Source organism: Meles meles, chromosome 1 (genome assembly GCF_922984935.1).
Source record: "Meles meles chromosome 1, mMelMel3.1 paternal haplotype, whole genome shotgun sequence".
Taxonomy (NCBI): Eukaryota; Metazoa; Chordata; class Mammalia; order Carnivora; family Mustelidae; genus Meles; species Meles meles.
This window is the reverse complement of record NC_060066.1, coordinates 7,669,918-7,695,268: the sequence shown is the minus strand read 5'-3', so window position 1 is coordinate 7,695,268 and position 25,351 is coordinate 7,669,918. Positions and strand designations below refer to the sequence as shown.

At 51.9% G+C, this 25,351-nt stretch overlaps 1 protein-coding gene across 4 annotated transcripts in view; it reads right to left on the bottom strand.

Moving 5' to 3' along the window:
* ZFAT (zinc finger and AT-hook domain containing) overlaps positions 1-19,107 on the bottom strand; it is a 180,627-nt gene extending 161,520 nt beyond the window's left edge. For 2 of the 4 annotated variants that reach the window (XM_046026441.1, XM_046026467.1), the window contains exon 1: positions 18,077-19,107. In XM_046026441.1, coding sequence (XP_045882397.1) covers positions 18,077-18,095 — 19 coding nt within the window. In that variant the 5' untranslated portion in view covers positions 18,096-19,107. Of the gene's footprint in view, positions 1-2,135; positions 2,271-3,129; positions 3,173-16,792; positions 16,835-18,076 lie in introns of those variants that run through there. The other 2 variants (XM_046026458.1, XM_046026449.1) reach the window with 2 other exon arrangements.
* Positions 19,108-25,351: the final 6,244 nt, after the last annotated feature.

The window sequence follows — 25,351 nt, the reverse complement described above, 5'->3', positions numbered from 1 at the left end:
GCCTCTCTGCCGCTCTCTAATGAAATGTTAGCTTGACAAATAATAGTGCGTCGTGTTCAGGGGCGCCTGGGTGGCTCAATCGGTTAAGCGTCAACTCCTGCTTTCTTTCGGCTCAGGTCACGATCTCAGGGTCGTGGGATCAAGCCCCGCGTCAGGCTCAGTGCTCAGTGCTGAGTCCGCTTGAGATTCTCTCTCTGACCCTCCCCCCCGCCGGGGCTCATGTGCATGCTCTCTCTCTAAAATAAATCAATCAATAAAATCTTAAAAAAAAAAAAAGTGCATAGTATTCAGCCGACCAAAAAAGAAGAAAGGTGGCGGGGAGAGGAATTGGCTTACCCAGTAGAGCAAGATGGATTCAGACTTGGAATTGATAAGGAAAAAGCATCCTTGACACAGAAGAGCTATGCCCACCGCAGCGACATGCCTGGTGGGTGCAGGGAGCCAAGGCATGAAGGGCCAGATCCCAAAACTACAAATGGGTGGGCCAGGTGCCCAGATGGTCCGGATTCAGGGGAGGCCGGACAGGACAAGGCCCCGGAACTCCCACAGCTGGATGCTCTGAGAACGTTCCTACATGTCCGCCAAGAGCAGGGGAGGCCTGAAGTGGCCGCCTCAGCCTCCCCCCACTCCCTAGGAGCAGCACAGTATTATCCTGCCTCCTTCGCTCGCACAGACCTTGTGTCTGTGATGGCACCTGACCCGGGAAGGAGCGAAGCGTCTCCCCAACCGCCGCCACCACCATCGCCGTCATCCTCAGTTCACGGAGGACAAAGATAGGGCTCAGAGAAGTCAGCCGGCTGCCAAGGAGCCCCGCCAGATAAACCACGAAGTCAAAACCTGACCAAGACCTTCCAGTGGGCCACCCGCCTGGCGGCCAACACTGTGCTGGGACAGACGTGTTTATTTCCTGGGACACAACATCGAGTCACTGCGAGGAATGCAAGCCCCGTCCCCAGCCCACATCATGGCTACAGAGACCTTTCGAAGGATTCATTACAAGTAGGAAGAGGAGCAACACCAAAAGGGGGACTTCGCTCTCCGTGTGTGTGTGTGTGTGTGTGTGTGTGTGTGTGTTATAATTTACGACGGCAATTCACTCCAGGGAGCAATAGGCTGGGAAAGGAGGGCGCCAGACGTGGGTGCCACCCCCTCCCCAGGGCCACACAGGTAGTAAGCACGCCCGCTGCACAGCCTGGCAACAGGGGACCACCACATACAAGACCAAGAGCTTTTTTTAGAAAACACACACACACACACACAAACAAAACAAAACCATGGGTTGTTAACCAACACACTGGAGGGAAGGAGCGGGCGCCATACGCGTGCTAGCAGCACCCTCTGGTGGTCCACCAGGGCACCGCAGCCTCCATGCACGGGGCAGAAGAAGGGGACCACAAGGAAAATGTGGCTAACCTCTCCTGATCCCTAATTCTGGCAGGCACCACAGTTTGCCTGCACCCACTTAACCTTCACAGAAATCCAGGGGGGAGGGGCCGATGGATTTTAAAGATTTTTTTTTTAAAGATTTTATTTATTTATTTGAGAGAGAGAGAAAGAGTGTAAGAGCCCAAGAGCAGTGGGAGGGAGAGGCAGGCTCTCAGTGCGGGACTCGATCCCAAGCCCCCGGGATCACGATCTGAGCCAAAGGCAGACACTTAGGCGACTGAGCCACCCAGGCGTCCCTCTGCTATCCCCACTTTAGATGAGTAAGCCGAGCCCAGGGAGGAGACTGCCAGGTCATGCAGCAGGGGCACACACCCCAACACATCCCAGGCCCAGTGCCCAGGCTACCTACATGAGTCACCACGGGACATTTACTGCTGCTTTTTGAGTGGGGAGAGGACCCGTCCTGGCAGCCCAGTCCTGGCCAGCCCAGCAGGTGAATCAGACCCAACACCAACCAGGGACTCTCTGTCCTCATCACAAAGAACCACTGCCTAGCCAGTTCTCAATCTGCACTGAAGTTATTTTCAAGTCTTATGGTGCTCTCCTATTTACAGCCATATTTCTGTGTGAAAGAAATGCGGCTGAGCCAAAGGAGCCTGACTCAGAGGACAGGTGAGCATCCATTCCCACGGTGTACAAAAGCAACACGATTCCTCTTGCACCGTTTGAGTCGGGATGGGGTTACCTACCTTGGGCAGGTGCTGGGTTCAAGGGCTTCTTGGGTATGGTGGGGCTCTGCTCGGATCCACGACGAATTCTGTCTGTGAACACTCATGGGCTTGTCTATTCTATAAACACTTTTCTACATGTATGCTATATTTCAACTTGAAAAAAGCAAATTTTAAAGGGAAAAAAATGTAAGGAAAAAAGCAGATTCTGATTTGCCAAGTGGATCTCTTATTTAAAATGACAAAGGAGGGGTGCCTGGGTGGCTCAGTGGGTTAAAGCCTCTGCCTTCAGCTCAGGTCATGGTCCTGGGATCTTGGGATCGAGCCCCACATCTGGATCTCTGCTCAGCAGGGAGCCTGCTTCCTCCTCTCTCTCTCTCTCTCTCTCTGCCTACTTGTGATCTCTGTTTGTCAAGTGAATAGGTGAAATCTTAAAAAAAATAAAAATAAAAATAAAATGACAAAGGAGGTGAGGGAGAGGGGCAGCCACGACGATCAGACCCGGACGTGAAACCTCCTCTGCCCAAGGAGCCGTGCGTCCCTGGCACCTGCGAGTCTCCCAAGGGTCTGTTTCCTCGTCTGCTGTGGGGGCACCGCACAGGACCAGCTCAGGAACCGGCATCTCAAAGACCAGTGGTAGGAAGTGCACCAGCCTGAGGCAGGGCCTGGATACGCCCCCAACCATATGACAGATTCTGTGCAAGTCTGTGAATCTCTACAGGCCCAGAACAGAAGTGGCCTTCAAATGAAGTGGGGTCTTCAAGCCTCAGTGACAGCACCCCCTGGGCCCAAGCAAGGGAGTGGACACAGCCCCACCCGACAGGGCCTCCACTATAGCCCGCAGGCCCCACAGGCACCTGCCCTCCCACCCACGCCCCACACCCACAAATCATCTCCAGGTGCCCTCCCAGCTCGGAGGATGGGGGGCTGAAGCTCCGATAGGGGCGCGCCCTCATCTGTGGTATTATCATGCATCTCATAAATGCTGATGAACACACCAGCTTCTGTAACTCACCAAGTTAAGGTTTTTATTCAGCGGGAGGGAGAAATCCTATGGGTGTTCCTTTGCTGGAACTGGATTAACAAAATAAAATAAGAAATGCTCAGGATCAGCTATAATTAACGCTGGGCCAACAGTTACATTATAATTTTATGCATACACATTTCTTCCGTGTTGAAAGTTGGCAGAATTTTTTTAAGCTATTTTTAAGCACTCCCCCAGCGCGAGCCTCGGGCAATGGAGTATATGCGCCTTTAACATAATCCAAAGCGCAGAGCTGGCCCCCTTCCTCGGGAAGGCACCACAAATATCACACGTGAACAAGAGCCCACTTCTCTAGCGCCCCACTCTCCACCCCAGCAGATCTGTGCGAAGATCTGAGAACGGGACCGGGCAGGGGGGTCCTCCCGTGCAAAGGATGGCGGTGGCCCCAACTGCATCTCTGGGATCATTTCCACATGAAACACGAAGTGTGTGACATCTTGCAGAGTTTTATAGGACATTTGAGGGAGAGAGCAATGCCCACGGCGGCCACCAGGCCTCTGACTTCCCAGTGTTTGGTTTTTTGGTTGTATTGGTTTATTTTGGTTCCTTTGTGTTTCTGAGGAGTCTTTTATGTCACTTCTGAAGGGAAAGGGCTGCAGGTCCCAAGCTCTGGATTCAAACCCCGCCCACACTGCAGCTTCCAAGCGATGGGGCAACCTTTCCCTTCCCAAAGCTGCAGGCACTCCGTGAGAAAAGGAGGCCATTGAAGCTGCCTGCTGACCTCATGAGGATGGGGGGGGGGTGTCATGGGGGAACCAGCGGGAAAAGGGCTTTGCAGGCAGCCAAAAGCAGTGTAAATGCAGAACAGAACTGATTCTCTGAAAACCAGGGCAGTCGGGCTGGTTGGCTAAAGCTACAAACCGTGTGCTTGGTGGCTCCCCTCCTACCGCTGGCACTATCTGGTAGAGAAGCCAGCGTGGGGACCCGACACACACACACACACACACACACACACACACACACACACACGGGCGCACAGATGCACACGTGTGCATAACACGTACCTGTATGTACACGTATTAGATGCACGTGGCACGCGTGAGCTGTGCATGCATAATGTGTGTGCGGACACGTGTTATCCACACACGTACACATGCTTCCCGTAGGAAAAGAAATGATGCGGGCAACTCAGAAGCTCTCTGAGGGATGGACATAAACCACCCAGCATGAGTGAGGACAAGGAGAAGAACCCGAGGCTCTGGGAAGAGAAAGCACCACAAGGAAGGGGAGAAGAAGTTGGGAGAACAAGGAAAGGAAGCAGAGCGGCCAGGACTCACACTTCGAGTCTGAGACAGACTGGCACTTGGGGGGGGGGGGGACGCGGTTGGGGGCCTGAATGGCAACAGCTGGGGACACGGATCACATAAGAAGAGTGTGGATTCCGCTGTGGACAACCTGGTGGGGTTCCCCAGCCTCCTCCTTCCCCAGCAGGAGCTCAGATTCTACCCACAGTGTCTTCCCTGCTGCACCCCAAGCCACAGGGGAAGGAAGAGCCAGGACCCGAGGGGTCGGGAGGTGCCAGGTCACTGTGGCCCGTGCTTACTGCCCGGGCCTGGTTTCTGATTAGACCTGTCCAGCCCTTGTTTCCTCGTTCTGCTTCCCACGTTATTCTAAAGAGGAACTCAGTTTCTTCCAGCATCACCCAAGTACACGGCCTGGCACCCGTTAGCAAAGATGCCACCTGCCCGGTCCCCATTCCTGCCGCCTACTCACGCCCCACCGCTGGTAACCCAGGCAAACACAAAGCCCTGAGAAAGGATGGTTCTGGCCCACCCCTTCTCCTGCCTGGGCAATGCTTCAGTTCAATGCACGCCGTCCCACATAAAGCAGGGGTGCGAAGCGGCAGGAAGGGAACGAAACGCAGGGCTGCATCTTCCAGGCTCAGGCTGGACAGTCTCATGGCTCCCTGCAGGAGCCGGCAAGTGTCTCTCAAACCGCCAGCCGCAGGTCTATACACACACACGTCCCCTAGGGGGCGATAAAGGGCAAAGGAGAACCCTGGCGTCCAAGCACTGGTTCAGGGCCCCAGGCTTGAAATTCTACAAAGTGGGGAGGGCTGACAGGTGCCTGCAGTCTGCTTAGCAGACTTGTTTTAGTTCGAGAACCTTTCTTCAAGTCTCAGTTCCAACCTCACTTTCTCAGACAGCCTTTTCTTAAACCCCCTTCAATATAAGTTAGGTCTCGGTTAGTCTCGCCCTCCCTGTGTTCACTTTAGCAGCAACTACCACAATGTGTGATCGTGTATTTAATGGTGTGTCTGTATAACCTCTGTCTCCCCTAATAGACTGTATGCTCTAAAAACATCAATTTTATTTCGTTCAAGATACAGTTAAACGCTTAAAAAGATCAATGCTACAGGCTAATAAAGATATTTACCTATAAACAGAGAAATGATGCTGACTTCCCTTGTCGTGAGGACTAGACCAGTCCAGAGCGCTCACCTATGAGGCCCCAAGGATGTTACCCATCTCATTCCTCATTCTCACTTCCTGGGAAAACAAGACCTTGTGCTGGGGAGAGACCCCATGAGCTCCAGGTGGGACAGACCCCTGCCAGCCCCCAGCAGGGGGAAAGCGCTTCACTGCTCTGGTCTCCAACTTTGTAAAATGGGACTAAACGCAGCATTTGGAACACTAGTTTGAAGAGAAAGCAGACCCAGACGAAGGACCTGGAAGTGAGACGCTCTGTGAGACTGAACAGGGTCCAGGTTTGCACAGGGCACCCTCCTCCCCAGCAAAGGGACGTCCCATTTCAGCCACACAGCTTCCAAGAGAATTCTGCTCCTTCCTGGACACTTACACCCTCGGGCCATCTCTGTGCTCACCCCCCCCCCCCCCGCCAAAAGAAGCAAAATTCAGTCCTTTCACTGAAATACAAGAAATACACTCAACCCAAACATTCACACATTTAAGTAGAAAAATAATAAATAAGCAAGTATGGGGATAATCCCTAAAATGAAATACAAACAGAAACAAATGAACAGAACCAGACTTTAAATAAGCAACATAGGGGCGCCTGGGTGGCTCGGTCGATTAAACCCTGCCTTCGGCTCAAATCATCATCTCAGGGTCCTGGGATCGAGCCCCACATTCAGCACCTTGCTCAGTGGGGAGCTGCTTCTCTCTCTCCCTCTGCCTGCTGGTCCCCTTGTTTGTGTACTCTCCATGTCAAATAAATAAAATCTAAAAAAAAAAAAAAAAATGAGCACCATAACTGCACTGAAATGGGAGGGAAGAGCTGGGAAGGGCAAGCCAGGTCACTTGAGAAACCCGCGTTTACACCCCCTCGGCCCCAGGTCAAAGACACACAAAAGATCTGATTAAATATTGAACTCGAGTTAGTGGGTCTCTTTCCCAGAGACACAGGTTAGCAATTTGGAAACTATTTTTAGTAGATCCTAAGAATGAGCACATAAGTTACTTGCTGTGGGTACTGGGAGGCCGTCTCTTGGGTCAGAGAAGGGAGTTACAGATGCGGAAAGGGAAGGGTAGAGTAGACCCAGTGCCGTTGGGTTGGAATTGGAAAGATGCACAGATATTGATGTGGTCAGCCATGTGTGAACTTTCTACGTGTCTGCATGGTGGGTGTGCACCTGTGCACCCATTTCCCCGCTGTGCTGAAGAACAAACAGTGACATTTTGGCCATCATGAGCTCCCCTAGTCTAGCATCTCCAATTCTCAATACCACTCTCCACTTCAACCCGTCCTCCTCCAGACACAGCCGATTCCAGAGCTGGAGAGGGAATGTCCTGTTGCTCAGAGACCAAGGAAATTCTCAAAGAAAGAGGGGCACATCAAAGAGGCTTCGGCTAGCCAAATATTGGGGAAACTGGGTCACAAAATTAAACAATGTAAAGGATTACAAACCACTGAATAAAGATTTCACAAGTCCAGAGATTTATAAAAAACGGGAAGCTCTTGCTTACAAAGAAAGACACGGAATAAATGCTGAAGAAATCACGGCATTCAAGACCCATCTCCTACAAGCGTCGGTGATAACGGGGTCTGGCAAGAAGCATCAGTGGAAGCTAAACCAAGGGGTGAACAAAGTCTGAGAAATGAAGAGGAGCGGGACAGGGACCAGGTCTCAAAATGCCGCATCGTGAGCCAATTACCAAGGAGAAGAACAGTAACTGTACTGTACCTCGAGAGAAGCTGACCCCCTCCCTTGTACCCCAGGCACACGGGGTCCAAGGGCAGGGCGCCTCCTGAAGGCAGGGCCATGTCTGTGGTATTCACGCCCACACCGCAGGATCAGCGGCTCAGACCACACCCACAGGCACAGTTTAGGAACCACGGAGATAAGGCGGTCAGCGGTCACCGGGGCTGGTCAGGAACATACCCAGAGACTCGCCCAGCCAATGGCAGCAGCAGCGGAACAGGCAGAGAAAGAGGGGGAGATGGAAGGCAACCTCAAGAGGGGCAGCGAGACGGCCAGAGGGACAGGGTGTGATGCTCAGACACCTGAGCAGGTGTGCTAAGGAATTCTTATTTAAGATAATAGTAGCAACTGGGGCGCCTGGGTGGCTCAGTGGGTTAAAGCCTCTGCCTTCGGCTCAGATCATGATCCCAGGGTCCTGGGATCAAACCCCTCATCGGGTTCTCTGCTCCGCCGGGAGCCTGCTTCCTCCTCTCTCTCTGCCTGCCTCTCTGCCTACTTGTGATCTCTGTCTGTCAAATGAATAAATAAAATCTTTTTAAAAATAAATAAATAAAATAATAGCAGCAACAGCAAACGATGCGCTGATCCCACCAGTGCCCCTCACGGCCAAGAATTCCAGACTCTCTCTGTCCTTGAGCAGCTCTGGCCAGGAACCCCAAAGGTCAATGGAAGCACCATGTCCAGCCCAGGACTCTTCTCCTGGGGGCCAGCAGGGGTCAAGGGCACAGTGCCCTCCTGGTTACCCATTTGCCCTTGACCCAGTCCCTGAAAGCCAGCCAGGAAGCAGTCCCCGATTCCATCAGTGTTCCCCGCTCCCTGAGGTCCTTCCGTCCCTTCTGCCCAGTTCCTGCCACGAAAGCTTGACTCCCCACCCATGCCTCTCATGTGGCCTCTGACTAGAGAGCAAGACTCAGGAAAAATCAAAAGGAAAATCACAGCATGCGATATTTCCCTGATGACTTTCTTCTAAAAACTGAGAAGAGGAGAAAGAGGCAGAGGAGGGGAGAGACAGGCATGAGAAAAACAGAGTCGGAGCCCAGCATTCCGACCCCACAATCTCCCTGAAAGTCCAGGGCCCTCCGAGGGCTCCCCACCCCCAGCCCCGTAAGGCATAGAGGGAAGTGAGGACAAAAGCCAGGTCTGCCCAAGTGCAGGGCAACCCCGCTCCAGGCCAACAGCAAACTCTGGCAGGCAACGGGTCAGGTTGAAACCCCAACTGTGGACACTTCTGGACTCTGCCCGAAAAGCAGGAAGACCCAGAGAAGGAGGGTTGCGGTTCCCCTCCGGGGGAGCGAGGCAGGGCAGCACCTCTCCTGGTGCCAGGACTGCAGGGGCAGGAGCTCGCAGCCAAGGTGAGGTTCAGGTCCTACCACGGCAGGGCCAAGGCGGCAGCCGGGCAGCAAGCAGAGGCCCAGGGATGCCGGGCATCCAGGGGTGGAGGCCAACGGCACAGCCCGGTGGTCTCCAGCAGGGACTCCAGGAATCTCTCCCGAGCCCAGGAAGGCCCTGTGCTCAGCTGGGCACGCTCTAGCGCCCCAAGCCCTCAGGGCCCCCTTGAAGGCACCCACCTGAGCACCAGCCTCAGAGGCCACCCTTCACAGGATTCCACCCGTTGGAGAACAAGCTCCTCACAGAGGATGCGCTCCCGCCATCCAGAAATGGAAACAGCCCCCAGGGAGCGCTGAGGACTGTGGCCTGGTGCGGCCGAAAACTCCAAGCGAGGTCTCTTACGCTGCACAGCTGCCGTCAGCCTCCAGCACCTTCATCGCCAGGGTTCCCCCCAGATCCCCCACCCTGGTGGCTGGGCAGCGGGATGGGGGGCTCCAGACTCAGGCAGCGGACAGGCAGGGCCGGGGAAGGCTGTCCGGACTCGGCACGGGGGCCCGGTCCTGAACACGGAAAGCACCGTGGACAGTCAGGGAGGGACCCTGGGTGCACGGAGGCGGCTCACCCTGCTGGCGTCCTTCATGCCTCCCTCTCTGCCTCTTCCCCTGCTCTGCCCTCTGCCCTCCCGCCGCCCCGGTCGTGGCTCTGATGTCACCCGAAGGTGCTGGGGAGGCCTTCCCCCCACCCCAGGCGGCAGCAACCTGGACACTGTCCACCCACCCACACACACACACCTCAGCGAGCTGATGCACGAGCACGTGGCTGTGGAACCACCCCACCGTCAACACACACGACAGGGCTCCCCCGGGACCCTGCAGTCCCGTGCCGCTCCCTCACGGCTCCTGGGAACCACGGACTGCTTTCTGGCCCTGTCATGCTGCCTTTTCTAGAATTTCTGAAAACCGGAAATCAGTCTTTTTGTTTTCAATCGTAGTACAATAAAGAATTGATCGTCTTGACCATGTCTAAGTAGACGGCTCCGTGGCATTAAGCACATTCCCGCTGCTTTTCAGTCGGCCCGCTGCCCGTCTCCAGAACCTTTCATCCTCCCAGGTGAACCCCCATTCCCACGAAAGAATCACCCCAGTCCGACCTCCTCCAAGCCTGCGGCAAACTCCACAGCACCTCCTGCAATCTGGCCGCTCCATGTGCCTCACTAAGGGCAGTCACCTGCTGGGTATCTGGCCTCCTGGGCCTGCCTTACTTCGCTTTGTGCAAGGGGTTCAAGGTTCATCCACATCGCCGCATGCGTCCGAACTTCCTTTAGAAGGAGGGATCCTGCCTGGTGTCCGGACGCACCACATTCCGTTGGGCCGCTCACCCGTCAGCAGCCATCCTGATGCTACTGCACCTGACGCTACGAACACGGCGTCTGCACACCTCGGAGTCCTGGAGCCCGAGTGTGCCGGGGCGGTCCACAGAAACAGAACTGCTGGGTCACACTGTAACTCCACAATGAATGCCACTTCCGTTGCCCCCGACAGCGCACGAGGGTTCCAGCTTCTCTGCGTGCTCGCGGCGGGTCGTCTTTTGTGCCTGGTTCTTTCACGTGACCTGGTTTGGTTTGCTTTGGCTTCGGTTTTTTAAGATTACATTTTTAAGGAACCTCTATGCCCAACACGGGGCTCGAACCCCCAACCCCCAAGGTCAAGAGTCGCACGCTCTCCGGACTGAGCCGGCCGGGCGCCCCTTACATGACGTGCTTCCCGGGCGAACCCATGCTGCTGCCGCATCAGCAGTCCACTCACTGGTACGGACGAGCCACGTTCCGTCGCACGGCTGGACCACGACGTGTGTAGCGATTCCTGGGGTGACAAGCCCCTGGGGCGCCTCCAACGTGGGGCTTCCCCGAATGGAGCAGTTACGAACACGTGCACACGTCTTCACACGGACACACGTTCCATTTACCTGGGGCCATTACGGAGGAGTGTGTCTGATGTGGTAAGACATCTTGCCTCCAAAGGATTTGCAAAGCGGCTGCACCGTCCTGCCTCCCCGCCCCCACCCAGGAGCACTCTGGGGACTCCCTGTTCTTACCCACCCTGGGCGGCGTCAGTCTTTGCAGTTTCAGCCACTCGTGGATGTGTAATGCCATCCTGTCGTGGCTCTAAGTCACATCTCCCCTGTGATAATGACGTTGAGCATCCCTGCCCATGCGTCATACCCACTCGTATGAGCTTCTCTGTAAAACCTCTCTCAAACATTTTGCTCATCTTTTTCTTTTTTTTTAAGATTTTATTTATTTATTTGACAGGCAGAGATCACAAGTACATAGAGAAGCAGGCAGAGAGAGGAGGAGGAAGCAGGCTCCCCACTGAGCAGAAAGCCCGATGTGGGGCTCGATCCCAGGACCCTGAGATCATGACCCAAGCCGAAAGCAGAGGCTTAACCCGCTGAGCCACCCAGGTGCCCCTTTTGCTCATCTTTTTACTGATTTCATCTTCTCCGTGGCTGTGAGCTAGTTCCCTGCGAACAGGATTCTTGGGGCCCCTGCAAGGCCCAGCTTCTAGGAGCACCAATCCTTGAGTGCACTGTGAGCTGTTGAAGGCTCAGGCCTCACCGAGGTCTCGCACACACAGCAGGACTGGACACATGTCAGCAGCAGCAGGAAGACACTTTCATCTCGGGTGACCCAGGTCTCCCCCAGCTGCCAGGCCCAACTGCAGACCCCAAACCTTCACGCCTACAGCCCAGGTTCTGGAACCAGGCAAGGTCCTAACAGAGGGCCCAGGAGGAGCCTCCCTAAGGGCTCAAGGGCCCAGTGTGTGCCAGGCTGCCGGTGCCAACACTGAGTGACCACAGAGCTCCCTGTCACCACGCTGACCTTCCGTTCTTTGTTTGCAAAGCAGAGATGATCTGGCCACTTCGCAGGGCTTTTGTGCAGAATAAACTAACAGACGTGAAACACGTGACTGATCCCCGTGGACTCCCCCAGCAACGGCCTGCTTTCGTAAAGGGTCAGGCCGCTGTTTCACGTTTTATTGTGTATTATTACCAAATCCCTCCATTATGTATTTAATTCTCAAGGACACTACTGAAATGTAGAAGACGGTCAGGGCAAGGTGAGGCTTGAGAGCCAGAAGGAAAAGATGGATGGTGGGAAAGGAAAGGAGCCTGTCATGCACCAGGCGTGTTCCCACACCTCCTCTCCCGGATCTTTACAACAGGAGCCGTATTTGTACACAAGGTGGGCGCCCCAACCCGCCAAGGTCCCACAGCCCTGAGAAAGCAAGACCAGGACTTCCACCCGCTTCTTCCATTCGAGGGCACCCACTCCCTGCACTGCCTGAGCTGGGCTCCCCACCTGTGGCCCAGGGGGAGGGATGTCGGGGCAGGGCTCACTCCTGCTCAGGACAGAGTCCCAGAGCCCTCAGAGGCTCCCAACCACAGGGCCTCATGGAGGGCTGCACCAGACAGTCGGCCCCGGGGGACTCTTCAGAGCGGCGGGGACAGGGTCTCAGTGCCCAGGATGGGTCTTCTGAGGTGCTTCTGGCAACCTGCCCAGTGCTGCCCCAGCGTCTTGACCAAGCTCAGAAATAAAAACAAGGAAGGGCGCAGGGGCAGGGGTACGCGGTGCTCAGCCGGTTAAGGGTCTGCCATCACTCAGGTCATGATCCTGGGGTCCTGGGATAGAGCCCCATGTCAGGCTCCCTGCTCAGTGGGGAGTCTGCTTCTCCCTCTCCCATCCCCCCCGCCCCCCGCCACAGCTTGTGCTCATGCGTCTCTCTCTCTCTCTGAAATATATAAATAAAGTCTTAAAGAAATAAAGTAAAATAAAAACAGGGAGAATTCAAAGGCCTTCTCTACGCCACCACAGGAAGGAACCAGAGCTGTGCGTTTTAGGGACCAGAGATGCGCATAAGAAGCCTGGGAAGTTTCAGGCCCCTATGCCTGTTGGGTTCTTCCCTCCTCTTTCCCTAAAAGCAAACACAGATGGAAGGCTTGCTGGTCTCTAAGGTAAAACCCAATCAACCACCAGTCCCATGGGTTTCCCCTCTCAACTATTTCTCTGAACCTGCCCTCACCTCTATTCCCACAGTCACTGCCTTGGGATGAGCGTCATCAACCCTGGGCTTTCCTACGATGGCACCTAATGATGGGTCTTACTCTGGCCTGCATGTTTGCCCTCCAAAAAATGTCCTCCTATGTATCTGTTTTTGTTTGTTTGTTTGTTTGTTTGTTTAAGATTCCATCTATCCACCTGACAGAGATCAAAAGCAGGCAGAGAGAGAGAGAGGAGGAAGCAAGCTCTCCACAGAGCAGAGAGCCCGATGCGGGGCTAGATCCCAGGACCCTGGGATCATGACCCGAGCCGAAGGCAGAGGCCTTAACCCACTGAGCCACCCAGGTGCCCCCCTATGTATCTGTTTTAACTTCAAAAATTGCTATACAGCTATGGTAATTCAGACAGTGCAGTACTGATGAAGGATAAATGGAGAGAACAATGGAATAGACCACAAAGCTGAGAGTTGGACCCACACATAATTTTCAACAAATGGTCCGAGGTAATTCAATGGAGAAAGTAAAGTCCCTTCCAACAAATGAGTCTGAAAACATTGGACATCCACATGGGCGGGCGGGGGGGGGGGGGGGGGGGGGCTGGGTGGAGATCCCTACCTCACACCATACACAGACTAATTTGAGGTAGGTGGTAGACCTAAACCTAAAAGCAATTAGTATAAAGCTTTAAAAACAAATAAAGAAACCCACCTATGGGAATATCATCATGACCTTAAAATAGAAGAACATTTCTTAGGATACAAAAAGCACTACCTATAAAAGCAAAAATAATGGTAAATCAGAATTTATTACCATTACAAACTTCTGAACAAAGATAATAAAAACTAATAACCGAGCAGAGACTGGAAGAAAATATTCACAACATATATATATGACAAAAGACTCATGTTCTAACTATATATATGTGTGTATATATACACACACACTACTACAAGCCAGCAATTAAAAAAAAAAAAAAAAAAGTAACCCAAAGTTTAAAATAGGCAAAAAACTGAAACAGACATTTCTCCAAAGATGATATACAAATGGCTGATAAAGTCCCAGAAAAAGTACTCAGGATCACTGATCATCACAGAAATGCAAATTAAGTGAGATGCTACTGCATTCCCTCTAGGACAGATCAGAGGAAAAACAGTGACAAGACCAGGTGGGTGCAGCAAGGGGAATTCTCCTGCACTGCCGACAGGTGCAAAACAGTACAACTATTCCAGGAGGCTATTTGGAAGTTTCTGTAAAAATTGGGGCGCCTGCGTGGCTCAGTCACTTGAGCATCTGGCTCTTGATTTCAGACCAGGTCATGATTTCAGCATGGTGAGATGGAGCCCCTCTTCACACTCGGAGTGAAGCCTGCTTAAGATTCTTTCTCCCTCTCCCTCTGGCCCTCCCCTATTCCCTCCCAGGCTCCTGCAAATGTGTGTGTGCTCTCTCACTCTTTAAAAAAAAAAGTTAAATATACCTCTGCCCTACAAGCCAGCCATTCCACTACCCAAAAGCAATGCAAATACAGGTCCACAAAAAAACCCTGAACACAAATGGTCATGGCAGCTTTCTTCACAATAACCCAAAACCGAAAATAAGCTCAGACGGTTACTGTATAAACATCCACACAATGGAAAATAAAAGAAACACAACCCTGGACCTCAGAACCTCTATGCTGAGTGAAAGAAAGCAGACACCGAAGAATTCTATGATGTTCTACAAAAAGCAGCATCTATGCTAACGTTACTCAGACCAGTGGTTGCCTGGGGAGAAGGGCAGAACTGGGTGGGAAGCAGCAAGAGAGAATCTGGAGCGAGGACAGGGTTCTACACTGCCGGGGTGTGTTAATACGGGGGGTCAAACTGTACATTCACAGCCTGGATAGTTCACTCTATGTATTACCACACCTCAAAGAAACTGTCTTCAGGCAGCTGCTGAGGCAAACTGGCAGGTCCTATTCTTCTCTCATTGATCAAAGTTTCATAAGAAGGCCCCAACAGCTGTCTGCTGTTCCAAAGACCATCCCCACAGACCCCTAGGATCTCCACCCCTGCCTCCCGCCCCAGCGCTTCCCCAGGTCACACAAAGCACACCCGTGGGTGGCTCACACGTGGGCGTTGATACCACGGACTCCTTTGCAGTGTACTTCTGCTCACTCCTCAAGTTCCAGTTCAGGCACCTCTTCCTTCAGGAAGCCCTCCCAGAATGCCCTGGCCTGAATTCTCAAGGCTCACTTCCATCAGAGCACCTGGCACTTTCTCCTAACGGAACGGGTTTTCCACTGCTAGGCTGGTGCCATTCACAGCTCCTGACACAAAGTTTGGCACAAACATCTGGGTGAACCCAGGCATCAGCCTGGCAGAAAAAAAAGAAGAAAGGAAGAAGATAGGAAGAAAGGAAAAGGAAAGGTCCTGAGGGGCAGAGAAGTGGTGGTGCCCCCCTGAAGACAAGATCTGGTGGCAGAAAGGCAAAGAGAAGATCTGACACAGAGAAGAAAGCCAGTAAGGGCCCCACAAGGAGCCTTGGGGCTGACTTACAAGACCCTCCAGGAGGCCAGGACGTCCAAGACCCCCAGCTTCAGAATGCCACTCCCAGAGCCCCTTGCTCCTCCTTTCCAGGTACCATGGCTGAGCGGGTCCCCACAGCCCCCGAGGACCCCAGCAAAGCCAGGGGCTGCTCTGAAGCCCAGTCTCCACCCTGCCCATTCTGTGTCAGCGCAGACCCAGTTTGGGGCACAAAGGCACACCCTTCCAGACTTCAACACTTTGCAGCTCCATTTGTTACATGACTTAAAAGAAGAGAAATCTGTTACCAGATCTAAAATCCTTTTTTATGTTAATATGCCAAGCATAATCTTTTTATAAGCAAACTCAATTATCTATATATTTTCCGTTCCTTGACAAAAAGAGAGACAACTTCAAATCTGTAACAAATGTTTAACGTATCTATTTGCTTCTCTCCTGGATTCCTTTTTTTTTTCCTTTAAAAAATTAATCAAAGTCTACCCCACCTTTCCAACCACAAATGTTTTCAAGTAGCAAGGAGACGACAATGCACTAGGCTCTTCGACGGAGAGACCAGAGATAAATACCAGCGCCACCAAGACCTCAGTAGGAAATAGGATTATGTCCGAGGGAGGGCACTGGGGTTCCAAGAGGCGTGATTTCCCTGAGGTCAGGAATCTGGTGATTGGCAGATCTCTCGGACTCAGAGAGCACGTGTTCTCTCCACCCTCCCAATCCTTTCAGCCCTTAAACTTGACACCTGCCCTTGAGAAATTTCAAAGACAGTGAAATTTTAACAGGATAAACAGCTGAGAACAAAGAGAAAACTACACTCTAGGCTAAGTCCCCTCTTCGTAATTAAATTGGCCCAGCTTGATGGAGAGGCAGCGTGCAGGAAACTATCTATAAAAGGAAATGCAATTAAGGGAGTCTTTTCAATATACCTAATTCTTGACTGCCCTTGCCCTAGGCAGAAACTTAATTCTACTTCAGGACAGCTGTCTTGAGAAGTTGTTCTGTAAATTATAAGGCACTGGGAGAAAAGGAATAGGAACCATTTTCCCAGGTAAATGAGAAAGGCTGAGCAGGGATCCCTGTGGTAACCGATCTCTAATTGACTGTGATGACCCTCTCGGCCAGCTAACCTCCTAAAGCCGGGGCCCCACAGACCCTCTGCCACGCCATCCTGCCACCACGCATTACCCTGCTCCCCTCCATCAACCTAACAACCAAGCAAAACAGGAAACGCTTCTCAGAAATTAGCTGATCCCGAGTTGACAATAATACATTTCAAAACCTGATCTCTCGTTCATTCCAAGGGGACATTGAAACTACAACAAATGCCCAGGTTTCTTTTCTAAAACTGTTAACTCCCAAAGAGGAGAGGTGGGCAGTTTGCTCCACGTATCAGCAGCAGTGGAATTACTCGGGAGGAGGAAGGCAGCACATCAGGCCTATCCTTAGCTTAAGAGAGCACGCGGGCGTAGGTCAGGGATCCTGACCCCTCGCTGGGCTCTGGGTCCGCTCTGCCACACTCCACACAGGCCAGATCGGAGACAGCGCCGGGATGAGGGCTCCTTACCGCTGCCTGGCATGGAGAGAGGGGGGCCATGCCCAGCTCTGGCAGTAGAGCGAGGGGAATCCCACGGCCAGCACTCAGCTCTGGGTGTCTTCTCCAGCCTTCGGCCGGGGACACTCACTAGGACCGCTTCAGTACGGAAGGACAGGCTCAGAAGATGAAGCTGAAAGGGGCAGCAGGAGGGTAGCCCCTTGCCACTAAGTCTGCGGTTTCGGAGAGGTCACTGGGCTCTGCAAGGTACCCAGACTGGAGAGGGAAGATGTTAGTTCATTCATTCCTCCAGTCCCCAGCGGCATACGGAGCACGCACTGGGGGGCGAACACTAATGGGGGGATGGAGTTCAGCCAGGCACGCAGGAGTCTGGATTGCATCCCAAACTGGAGCCTCGGCGCTGTCTTCTTAGAACTGTATGAAGCTGACCCCTCTGAACCTTCGTCCCTCGTCAGTGAATGACACGAATCAGCACTGCCGCGAGAACGGAGCGGCCGACAGCCCGAGGTCAGGGCCGGAGCACGGGCGGTGTTGTCAACCACAGGTGACCGGCCCCAAGCTCAGCGTCCAAGGTCTTGGACCAGGTGTTAAGTGGACCAAGACCTACTGGGGCAGGCTGCAGAGAGGTGGATTCGGCGGCGAAACCAGAGACGGCCGCCTGGAGGAGGTGCCATTTGAGTTTAACTTTAAAGCGTGAGGAACAGGGCGGCAGGTAGAGGGTAAACCCCAGGCCATCACAGCATGCTACGGTCACAGCAGCAGCAACAACGCGGTGGCCTGGAGGTTATGGCTCCCTCCACAGGACACAAATGTCCTTCAGCAGCGCAGTCAAATCCTGTTCCTGCATGGGTCTACAGGAGCTACCCATTTCACAGAGGAGGAAGGCGAGGCCAGGCAAGGAGGGGGCCCCCAGCCAAGGAGCGCAGGCCAGAGTTGGCAGGCCGGATTCGAACCTCCCGCCAGTCAAGACGCCTGCGCTCAGCTGAGGCGCGCGGCCGGCCCTACCCGTCGCCCTAGAAACGGCCCCGCGCGCGCGCAGTCTCCCTCGCTCACTCCTGAGCGAGCAGCATTCTCGTGACTTTTTTTTAAATAAAACCCCGAGGCGGCGGGATACCACCAACGACCGAACGTGCCGTCAAAGGACGCCGCTACGTCCGCTCTCCGCCCGGGGCCGCGGATCCTTCCGCCGCCCGGCGGCCCGCGCGCTTCTCGACTCCAAACTCGAAACGGGTTCCCGCGCGCCGCGCCGCACCCCACCCCCACCTCATCCCCACCCCAACCCCCATCCCGGCTCACCTGCCGCCCGCGTCTCCATGGCAACGCCCCCACCGCGGAGGAAAAAAAAGCCTCGGGCCCTTCCGGGCCCCCTCCCGCGCCGACCGCGAAGGCGAGGCGCCCCGCTGATGCTTTGCTTTTTATTTTTATTTTTTTAAGAAAAGAGCTGGCGAGGTTATGGCGAATCTGCGGCATCCAACATGGCGGATGGAGTCTTCGCCCTCCTCTTCACGGGGCGCTGACGCCGGCGTATCGGACGTCAGCCTCGGGTGACCCTCCCCCAGCGCCGAGAGCGTCTAGGCTGGGCGGTCTAGTGCGCATGCTCCAGCCCGGCGGCCGCGCTCTGCATCCCGCTCCGCTGGTTCCACCGCTCCGCTTTTTGAGCCACTCCCGGGAAAGCGCTAACGAGAGGCCTGGAATACTGATCGCAGGATTGGGAGTCTTCGCATTTCTGCGGGGAGCCCGCAGATCTACCTGTCTGCGCATCCTTGGACTCCCTGGGCTAGACGGCAGGGAGAATTCTGGGTTCCTGTCCCAGTTCTGTTCTTTACTAACTAATCTGGGGCAGCGATTTAACTTTCCTTGGGCTCAGTTTACTAATTTGTCATTCGGGGTGGTTACAGCCTGCCTCCCTCTCAAGGGCTGCAGAGTTTCCCCAAAGCGGGATGCTCTCGATCGAGCCCGGGTCCTTCAGGCAGAATTCAGCAGCCCGGAGCCACATGGAGAAAGTGGACGCCTTCCGTCCTGACTGTCCAGCAGAAAGTCCCAGCTGCGCTGAGCCCGCCTCTCCAATGCTCGCGCACAGCCTTCTGCAGGGAGCTTGTGTGCTTGAGATGTGATGACCTTGTTAGTTTTTGTTGTGAAGGGGATCCGCTCTGCCACTTCCTTTGGATCTCAGCTCTAGTAACATCTCCAAGGGGGCCCTCCGGCACCTCCCCATCCAAAGTAACCCTGCTAAGTCCCTTTTCTGTTATCTGCACGGTATTTGTTAGCACTTGACATGAATTTATCTCCCTCTCGTCTTGGTCACCGCTGTGGCCCCAGAAACTAGAAATGAGCCTGACAGTTATTTATTGAATAAATTAGTTTTGTGGATTTTTAAGGCTATCTTTTGTTTATAACAAATGATGGTGTTTTTCATTTATGGTGGTAATATAGTTTTTAAACACAACTGCTTTACATTTTTAAGAACTAGTCAACTTTCAAGAAAAGGGTACATATCCAGAGACAAGGAGAAAAAACGTAAAAGGGACCCTCAGGTGAGATGTTTAGGAAACACTGATTTGTTTTTATGGTTCCTCTGAAAAGCTTGTCTTTGTTGCAAGTTTCTTTTTTCTGGGACAACCTCCACTCTGTTGCTGGTCAACTTGAGATAACCTTCTTGGGACAGCCCTAACGCTCATGCCTGTGTGTTCCCTTGGTGGCTCTGGCTCTTATTTTACCTTGCCCCATTCCCCACATGATTCCGTTTATATGTTTACACAGTCCTCTGCCCACAAGCTAGACCAGAAACACAGAGGCCACACGGGTCTTTCTTGTGCGGGGTAGTAGTACTGAATGAACCCATTTGTTCCCATTGTCACCCGTGTTTCCATAGTAAAATGAACCCATTTGTTCCCATTGTCACCCGTGTTTCCATAGTAAAACGCCCAAGAACATTGCGCTTCAGGATGGCATATCGAAATTCTCAGAAGGCTTTTGTCTTGCTCCTTGGTTCTGTTCTTGGGAGATAGAGTCCTAAGACCCTAAATTTGGGCAGTCCACTAGATACATGTTCAAAGATACCGCCTCCGTTTCATTTTATCAGCATGACAACTAGGAGGTTAAATTGGACAGATAAGATTATTGTTTTTTTCTGGATGAGAAAAGGAACATTCAGAGAGGTTATGTGGCTTTTTGAGATCACAGAGCAAGCCGGTAAAGACTCAGGTATGGAATGGGTCTCTCCATGCTCAGTCTTCTTCCCATTTTACCCCATCACCGTCAGAGTTTTGTCCATGTGACCCACCGTGCCTCCCACAGAGCCAAGTCCAAGGTAATCATAGGGTTCCTGCCACACACCCACCACATCCTACATTGCAAGCAGATGGCTAGGTGGAACCCATCACAGATTTCATTTGGAAATGAACCGCCCAGAAAGCTGCATTGATGAGCTTTTCCTTTTAGAACTATAAATATTTACAATAATCACTATTTTGCTGTGAATCAATTTCTATCAGGAAATTAGAGTTCTGGTTGCTGACAATATTGGTTTTGTGCTGGGTTGCTTTCTTGCAGCAGCAATAAATGTTAGCTATTGATTAGCAGATGGATTGTTCTTGGATGTTGTGACCAAAATGAATTTTGGAAATGAAGCGATTTAAAATTTGCCTCAGCATATTAACAAAGTCGAATTTAAAAAAAAAAGAAAGCAACTGTGGATTATGCGTGGTGGTCGTGAGTTAGTTATTTGAACAGCTATGATTTTCTCCATTATTCCCATGGCATTTCTTCTTCCTCTATCCAAAGAAGATTCACTAAACACTTATCATTACTGAAAACTGCCCTGGCCACAGGCATATGAGGACGAGAGAGCGTCCCTTTCTATGAGACCAGATTTGCAGATGGAGAAACAGAGTCCTCGCCTGGCTCGTCCATCACCCTGCTGAATGATTTACACATTTTCAGTCAGCAAACATCTTTATTCTTTTCATTTGCCTGTAATATCTCAAAATGCCTTCAATTAACGAACACCAGTAGAAATAAATATAAATTGCATCCTACTGCCACAACGGTTCCCAGAGGAGACCAATCTTCCCAGCTGGCCCTTTGATGGCCGTCAGCCCCCCGAGGCTAGCTCGTGAAAGAATTTGTGTCGACAGGTGTATCAACATGAAATGGCTTCTAGTTATATAATAAACACTAATTGAATATATTTGCGTCAATAATTCTATAATTACATCTCATAGCTGCATGACAAATAGGCACTTACACAAAAAAGAATATATACATGATTTTATAAGGCACTTTCTTGAAAGCAGGTTTTGATAAAGGATATTCATGGGTGACCTCAAAATAATGGGCCTGGAGGCACATGGCAATGATAAAATCAGAGGTGGAGATAATCACAGTCTGAGTGAAGTGCTAAAAACCTACAGAGGCACACCACAGAGAAAAATCCATTTAAAATTATATAAAAGAAAAGGGGATAGTAATATTAGAACGACATGAGTAGTCTCACTGTGAACAAAATTAGGATCTCAGGAGCAACGTCTTTTTTGAGTTCTGTCTTTTCCTCGGCCCTCGCGTCTACCCTCAGCCCCCAAATATCGATCTCAATAATATTTTTCATTAGCAGTAGCCAGGACTCCTTCAAAATAGCTGAGTCTGTGTTTGGGAGCAGGGGAAAATTGGAACGGCCCGAAACATCTTGCTCTTGCCGGGAAAGCAGGATACAGCAAAAGTGCTGGGCTGTTGCTGGAAGGCAGCAGTCAGCTGAGAACGGGGTCCCCAGGCTATGATAGCTTGCGCAACACAAAGAATAGCTAGGTCTCCATTGTTGACCTCTAAATGGAGTCTACAAAAGGCACGAGTATTTCACCATAAAAGAGGAAAAGTTACCACGTAATTACAAAGCATATTGTAATTCAGGGAAAGGGTAAAAATGGAATATTTTAGTAAGTGGGTAAATTAGGTGAACATGGGGATCTGTTCCTCCTTGAAGTTCTCTACATCTGTGCAAGTTGAGAAGAGTAGGTAAGTTTACTATGGGTAAGTCAACATTTTCCAGAAAGAACAGAAACTGTACCCAAACCAGGAAGGGCTAGCCCAGACCAGCGGTCTCATAAATAATAAATAATAATAATAATAATAATAATAACCATAATAAATAGAAAGAGGGTTCAGAAATGGTGTCGTACGTGAATGGATTAGCCGATAGTCCTCGGAGGCCCCCTGACAGATTCAACAGCTCCCTGCCAATTACAATGGAATGCTAATGATGCGTAATGAAGTTCGTTGTAAACAGGCAGGACGTGAAGTATCTGCGATCTACTGTACATGGTGATTGAGCCTACAAGCACTTGCTTGTAAGTCCTGCTGACACGGCAGTTGAACCCGTGATGACTCTGGGTGTCCCAACCAGCAAGTGCCGGCTGCCAGTTGAATCACCTTGGAAGGTTCTGTGCGCCAGCTAAGAATCCAAGAGTCAATGACCCCAAAGCTGTGCTTTCGGCATCCCTGGGGAACGGGATCTTCTCTCACTTTGGGGTCTGATACTGCAGTCCTGGAAAAGTACAAAAATGAGTTTTATAGCGAGAACGAAGAAATGGATCAAAACAATAGTTACAATTTTTACAAAGAGGCTCTGGGTGCAGTAAAAAGTTTGGGGGTTTGGGGGTTTGAAGCATTCAAGAGATGCTACGTTAGATGCATAGTTATATCGAAACAGGGTGGTTTGACTATGTGTATAAACGGTGGAGGATTTGTGAGGTTTTCAGTTTTTATCAGTGGTGTTTGAATAGTTTACCAAAAAAGTTAATGGATTTGTAAGTGTCATAAACATTCTTGAAACCGGTTGCAAGCAGTAGTAACTGGGCCGTGTGAGAGAAGGGGCACGCGTGGCCTCGGATCCCAGCAACAAGAAGGAAAAACAAAAGCCTTGCCAGAGCCTAGTGGAGTGCCAGGCTCATCACTGGGGCCCAGTAAACAGTTACGCAGGGAAGGGAGGGGGTGGGGAAAGGGGTGAACCCGGGAGGTGAGGAAAAGGAACAATGCATAATGACATCATGATTTTACGGCTGTTGTGTGGCCGGCACTGTTATAATAGGAAAAAAAAGAGGTTTTGAAAAAGCACAGGCATCTGGGCATCTGTGACTAGAGGGCTGATTCATCCAAGCATGTTTAGAAGAATAAGGCTGAAATATAAGCACTGATAAGGGGTGTGCTCTAAGATACACCGCTGAGGGAAAAGCGGGGTTCAGGACGTGTGTGGAGCTTGCTACCGTTTGGGAAACACTTTTTATAGGCTATGCGTGAACACGATTATCCATGCAGAGGGAGTCTGCAAAGAGAGAAAGAGAGCTGGAGGCTACGGACAGCTCTGTGAGGGTGTCTGAGCCCAGGGATCTGGGCTCACAGGGAGCCAGAGTTCCCACTGAACGTTCCTCGGAAACAGCTGAATGTTCCTTCATGGGCATGGAATGCCTTTCCAGAGAGGAAAAGAAGGGAGGGAGGTCCTAGTTCTATGACACAGAAGCTCTGGAGCTTTGGACAAGTTGCGTATGTGCACTTGTCCCACATGGGGTTGGGAGAGGTGCGGGGAACTGTGAGAGGGGAATGGGGCAGCAGCTCAGAAGCTCCGTGGACACCTTGGTGGCTGCGCTGGGTCACATCTCTTTGATCCACCTGGGGCCAAGACACGGCGACATGCGGCCAGGAGAGGGCAGGAGAGCGCACAGAGTGTCAGGAGATCTGCGTGGTGTGGCGGTGGTGGAACGGGGAGTAACGAGATGGCTTCCCAGGCCCACATTAACAGTGAGGACGACAGAGAATTACTATTGTTTGGAAACTTCTCATAACTGACTCATGAAAAAGCCCCTGGAGGAGTTCGCCATAGGTAACCATCACTTTCAGCAGCAAATGTGCAGAAATCTGCCCAGGGCAGCTGGCAGGATGCGCGGGGTCTGGTCTCAGGGGCAGAGGAGAGGAGGAACCTGTAGAAAGGAGCAGCTGAGGCTGAGCCGACGGACCCTGGAGCCACACAATATGCTGAGTTTAGTTGTTCTTGTGAAGGCCAGCAGAAAGGAAAGGTGTCTGCGGGAGTCATACAACAGCGGCCCCCCATGAACCACTCCCCCCCCCCGACATCCCATGCATGTGTAACCCTCTCCGACACTGACTTCGGCATTGACCTTGTGAGTTGCTTTGACCAAGGGGAATGCGCAGAGGTCTGATCAGCACTTTCACACTGGGTACTGCCCTCTTGGGAGGTTCCCCTCGGAAGCCGGCCAGCATGCTGCAGGGAAGCTCAAGCTCGAATGCCCAACAATGAGGACCCAGGGTGAGGAAATCCAATGGACAAGAGAGTCTCCTGGTCACTCAGGTTCCAGCCGCCCCCCAGCCAATGCAGCCATGAGGGACAGTGGCTACTCCATGGGACACCAGAGAACCACCAGCCAGGCCTACTCAACCCATAAAATCGTGAGAAATTGGAGGGTTTCATGGGGCAGCAATAGGGAACAGACATGAGATCACCCAACTTTGCTTTGCAAGAAGCTTGAACTTCAGTTCCAGAGATTTGAGGTCTCCTGCATCAGTCTGGGGAAGGTAGAGTCTTTAAAGCTTGCTCCCCAGAAGCAAAAGGGGAATGAGATAAACAGATCTCTGGGTGGATTTGAAGCTGTTTCAACCAAAGGAGATTTATTAGAGGAGAAGAAGCAACTTGGCTCAGGCCTTCACGGTGATTGGAATTGGTATGAAAGAAGACAGGTCCGCAGGTGGCTCTGAAAGCAACAGCAGGAGCAGACAGCCCCGAGAAGGACAAGCTGGGGAGAGGCTGACCACAGAGGAGAGTCACGCAGGGAACAGCGGAGGTGGTGGGAAGCAGGCATTCCCGAAGAAGCCCAGAGTCAAATATTCCATGCAGCTCTTAGTTCCGCTGGTCTGTGCAACTCTCAGACCACAACCATTTGAGGCTGTTAACCTTAAAAGTAAGACATTTTGCCAGCAAACATGGGTGTATTCAAGATTTGCAGAGAACTGCATTTCAGGATGAGCAAGCTAGGGCAAAAGGAGAGGCAAATCCCACAAGCAAAGCCAAGGAATGCTACTGTACGGAGAAGAAGGAGGAAGTCGGAAGGGGTTGTGTTGAAGGAAAGGCCATTGGAGAAAGGCAGGAGGAGTTCAGGGCCGATGAGGTGTTCCCAAGGCCACACTGCAGGGGTGGCCCACTTCCGTGGGAGACAATGACACGTCTTTGCCCTTAGGCCTGTGATTGACACTCCTTCCTGTAACTGACGTTGAACGCTACAGGCTCCCTGCCCCAGCTCCCCACGTCGTCTTGGGTGGGCCTCCTCTATTAACTTTCACAAGGCCCAGAAAATATGATCACCAGGCAGGACAGCTATGGAGGTAAATCTTCTTGCTGTCAAAATAAGGGGAAACGAAACCAAATAAATGATTGCGACTACATGCGCCCTATATTCTAGAGTTTCCCACACCCTTCATGTTCATCATCTCACACAGCCTTCACTGCCCTCCCATGGGGCAGGGAGACAACCGTGAACAGCCAGGTTAAGGACGTACCCAATGTCACCT